This window comes from Fulmarus glacialis, unplaced genomic scaffold (genome assembly GCF_000690835.1).
Source record: "Fulmarus glacialis isolate BGI_N327 unplaced genomic scaffold, ASM69083v1 scaffold5458, whole genome shotgun sequence".
Classification (NCBI taxonomy): domain Eukaryota; kingdom Metazoa; phylum Chordata; class Aves; order Procellariiformes; family Procellariidae; genus Fulmarus; species Fulmarus glacialis.
In genome coordinates, this window is record NW_009230028.1 from 1 (window position 1) to 4727 (window position 4727).

The 4727-nt window shown below is 44.0% G+C and overlaps 1 protein-coding gene across 1 annotated transcript; it reads right to left on the bottom strand.

The window, feature by feature from the left end:
• Positions 1–68: 68 nt before the first annotated feature.
• Positions 69–749, bottom strand: LOC104081346 (olfactory receptor 8U9-like; the record flags this gene model as incomplete). The annotated part of the gene is given in 2 exon segments (XM_009584055.1): positions 69–474; positions 673–749. Coding segments are annotated over 2 exon segments (483 nt in total), but the record flags the coding sequence as incomplete, so codon positions are not given.
• Between the last annotated feature and the right edge of the window lie 3978 nt (positions 750–4727).

The following is a 4727-nucleotide window of genomic DNA, read 5'->3' on the forward strand; positions in this document are numbered from 1 at the left end:
CTGGATGTGAAGAAAGATAAAGGTTCTTTTGAAGGTCAGTTCACCATTTCCCAGGGAAGGCATCTGACGTGAGTGAAAATTCTCAAGGCCTCTTTCACTTTCTCATTCCTCAAGGTGTAGGTGATTCGATTTCGCGAAGGTGTGACCACCGGAGTCAGTACCTTCGCAACTTTCTTGATATCAAGAGAAGTCTGTGAAATTCTCATATACGTGAATATGGCACTGCCCTAGTATAGAGAGGCCACAGAAATATGAGCACCACAAGTGGAGAAGACCTTTTGTATTCCTGAGGCAGATGTGATCTTCAGCACAGTGGAGAAGATGTATTGTAGATGATTGTCCATGTTAATGAGCTCAGTAAAACAATGACTGCTGTCACAAAGTCTGCAAGTTCTTTCGCCACAGGGAAGTTTCAAGAGAGGTTCAGGATAACAGAAGAAATCATCAGTGACACTAGAATGTCCGTATGACAGCCTGAACAAGAATGATAATTTGGCTAATTACAAGTAGAAAACTTCCTAGCTAAGACAAGTTGAAAGCACACTTTTGTATTCGTGGGTGCAGGAAACTAACTACATAGAGATCAAAGGACACGACAGGCAGAATGAATGTTGCTATCCCCAGGAAAAAATAGAAGAAACACTGGATAATGCAATCTGAGAAAGATATAGCTTTAGTGTTTGAGACAGAAGGTTCATTAAAATCACTGGTCTAATGGATGTGGTGAAACAGATTTCTAGAAAAGACATAGCGGTGCGCAAATTGTGATCTCTCCAAAACCACTGTGATGCTTGTTGAGTTCCTCAACAGCGTTGACAAGTAAATGGCCAAGAGCATCAGGAACAGTGGAATCTGAAGGTAGTGGGAGACAGAAAATTCCACTAGAATTAATTTAGTCACAGTGCTCTGATTTTCCAGGGACATTTCTCCTGTATGGAAAATAAATGGGGATAACTGCAGGTAATGTATAAAGGTTTTGAACAAAGAATAAAATCTTGGGATCTTTACAGGAAGCAGATGTATATTTCGTGAAAATTTAGGCCTCTACATTTCTAATTACACTAGTTAGCTATTGCCTATGAACACAAACTAATTACCTATGAACACAAATGTCCTTTCTTTCTATGTTATGTCTAGAATAATTAAGTGCCAACTTCAACCAGCACCTGTGGGCTCTAATCTGATACTGGGACACACATTAGAAGTTGCCTACCTACTATATTTCTCCATTCAGGAAATTCTACAGAGACATAAAAATTTTGTTAGAATATTATACAGAACATAAACAAAAGCTGAAATAGATACAGTATAGTTAGAGCAGGGTCAACATTGTTAGGTGAAGTGATAAACTTATCTATATATACAAAGGAGGCACAGAGAGACAATGGCAACTCTATTAATAACCTGCCCTGGCTACTGTCAGGCTCATCAGAAGAGAGGCACCAGCCCATCAAAGGCCCATTTCCTAAAATTCAGAAGGGCACAGATGTATAATAGCTGGGGGAGGGGGATGATGACAAACTTCCAAGGAACAAACACCTTACCCAAGCTATCCTAGGAGACCCATCAGACTTGAAAAGCTGTCCCAGGAGGTTCCTCCCCCACTGGAAGGTCCTGGCCAGCTGCATGCGTGTGCAAGTGTGCCACGGTCTGTACCAGCAAATGCAATAGGACTGCCATCTCAGGGGCTTGTATGTTCAGATGCCAGCAGCTGGGGAGATTTGGATCTAAGGGAGACTGCCAGCTGCTGGGCACACTGAGTGTCTGAGCCTGGCTGCTGGAGGCATCTACCTTGTACAATTGTATAAACGTATATATGTAAGCATATGTACCTATGCATATATATGCATATACATATATATGTATATACACATATACACATATATGTATACATTTATATATGTAGGCATGTGTGTATATATACACACACATATATATATTTTGAGGCATTTGGACAATGCCCTTAATAATATGTTTTAACTTTTTGTCGGCCCTGAAGTGCTCAGGCAGTTGGACTAGATGGTCATTGTAGGTCACTTCCAGCTGGAACTATTCTGAGCTATTGTGTATATATTTTCTCACTGTTGGACGTCCATACTGCTCAGCTTGAGAAGGATGAGATCACCGGTGCTGACTCTGTTTGAGTGCTCTGTGCCACTGTCTGTTTGTGTGGCCAGATGTGTATGTATATGTATGTATGGAGAGATATGGATTTGATAGGTGGACTGTCCAGTGGATGAGGAATTAGTTGGATGGTTGCATCCAGAGGGTAGTGGTCAACGGCTCAATGTCCAGATGAAGACTGGTGATGAGTGGTGTCCTGCAGGGGTCCGTACTGAGATCAGTACTGTTTAATATCTTCATCAATGCCATAGTGGGATCGAGTGCACGCTCAGCAGGTTTGCAGATGACACCAAGCTGAGTGGTGCGGTCGACACACCTGAGGGATGGGACATCCAGAGGGACCTGGACAAGCTTGAGAAGTGGGCGCATGTGAAGCTCATGAGGTTCAACAAGGCCAAGTGCAAGGTCCTGCACCTGAGTCTTGGCAACCCCTAGTATCAATACAGGCTGGGGGATGAAGGGATTGAGAGCAGCCCTGCCGAAAAGGACTTGGGGGTACTGGTGGATGAAAAGCTGGACATGAGCTGACAATGTGTGCTCGCAGCCCAGAAGGCCAACCGTATCCTGGGCTGCATCAAAAGAAGCGTGGCCAGTAGGTCGAGGGAAGTGATTCTGCCCCTCTGCTCTGCTCTGGTGAGCCCCCACCTGGAGTCCTGAGTCCAGCTGTGCAGCCCTCAGCACAGGAGAGACATGGACCCTTTAAGTGGGTCTGGAGGAGAGCCACGAAAATGATCAGAGGGATGGAACACCTCTGCTATGAAGAAAGGCTGAGAGAGTTGGGGTTATTCAGCCTGGAGAAGAGAAGGCTTCAGGGAGACCTTATTGCAGCCTTTCAGTACTTAAAGGGGGCTTTTAGAAAGATGGGGACAGACTTTTTAGCAGGGCCTGTTGCGACAGTACAAGGGGGAATAGTTTCAAACTAAAAGAGGGTAGATTTAGACTAGATAAAAGGAAGAAATTTTTTATGCTGAGGGTGGCGAAACACTGGACCGGGTTGCCCAGAGAGGTGGCAGATGCCCCATCCCTGGAACATTCAAGGTCAGATTGGATGGGGCTCTAAGCAACCTGATCTAGTTGAAGATGTCCCTGCTTTTTGCAGGGGGGTTGGACTAGATGACCTTTGAGGGTCCCTTCGAACCCAAACTATTCTATTCTATTCTAAGATGTCTCTGCTCATTGCAGGAGGGTTGGACTAGATGACCTTTAAAGGTCCCTTCCAACCCAAACTATTCTATGATTTCTGTGATTCTATGATATTGTATGTAGCATAAACTGCCTACCAGGATTGCATGTTCAGCTTCACTACTGGAAGGAACCAGGGGACTGAGTTAAACTAGGAAGAGCTAGTGCCTTAGAGGGTGCTGCAAGTGGTCCAGATGATGCAGAAAGAAGAATCTTCCAGGCTCTCGAGATCCTCTGATGAAGTAATCCTAACAAAGATAACATGGAACAACTTTATATTTCAGAAGAATTTGCGTAGAAAACTGTTAGGTAGAAGACTGACCTAGTGGTATGTATTCTTCTATAATTTATAGAAAGAAATAAGCATGTCTAGATCTATCACATCCTAAAGTAAGCATTTAAAACATATCACATGGATTGAGAGCTAAGATTTACTAGTAACTTATGTTAACTATAAAAGTCAACCAACATAAAAAATTACTTTACAGGGGAAAAGTATGTGTTATTTCCTTTCATAAACAATAAAAGGATTTTTTAAATAACTGGATTTCCAAGACAAAAAACATTTCAAGCTCCATCTCTAAAAATTATGAATTGACATATAAGGAAAAAAAAAGCTACAGGGGATTTGCAGAACTCTGAATGGATGAGACTGATTTCCAGCATTATCTCTATTTTCTACATATTTATATGTACTGTGTATCTATATTATCTATGCTTTTTATCTATACAATATAGATAAATATTTTCCACTGAAAGAAAGTTAGCAGAGCTTCTATATAGTTCTGCCCAAACATGCCCCATGCATTACGACTGCCTTCGCTAAGGAAAAAAGGAGGGTAATTGTCACAGGTGATTCCCTTCTGAGGGGGACGGAGGGCCCGATATGCCAGCCAGACCCATCCCACAGGGAAGTCTGCTGCCTGCCTGGGGCCCGGGTTAAGGACATTACGAGGAAACTCCCTAGTCTGGTACAGACCTCTGATTACTACCCGCTGTTGGTTATACAGGCTGGCAGTGAGGAGGTTGCAGAGAGAAGTCCCAAAGCGATCAAAAGGGACTTCAGGGCACTGGGGCGATTGGTGGAAGGATCGGGAGCACAGGTCGTGTTTTCCTCGATACCTTCAGTGGCAGGGAAGAATACTGAAAGGAACAGGAAAACTCATCGGATCAACACGTGGCTCAGGGGCTGGTGCCATCGGCGAAATTTTGGCTTCTTTGATCATAGGGAGGTCTACACGGCACCGGGCCTGCTGGGGACTGATGGAGTTCAGCTGCCTCACAGGGGGAAAAGGATTCTCATGTGTGAGTTGGCGGGGCTCATCGAGAGGGCTTTAAACCAGGTTTGAAGGGGGAAGGGGATAAAACCAGGCTCACTAGAGAAGCATGCATGGCACGCCAATGTTGGGGGTGAAATCGGT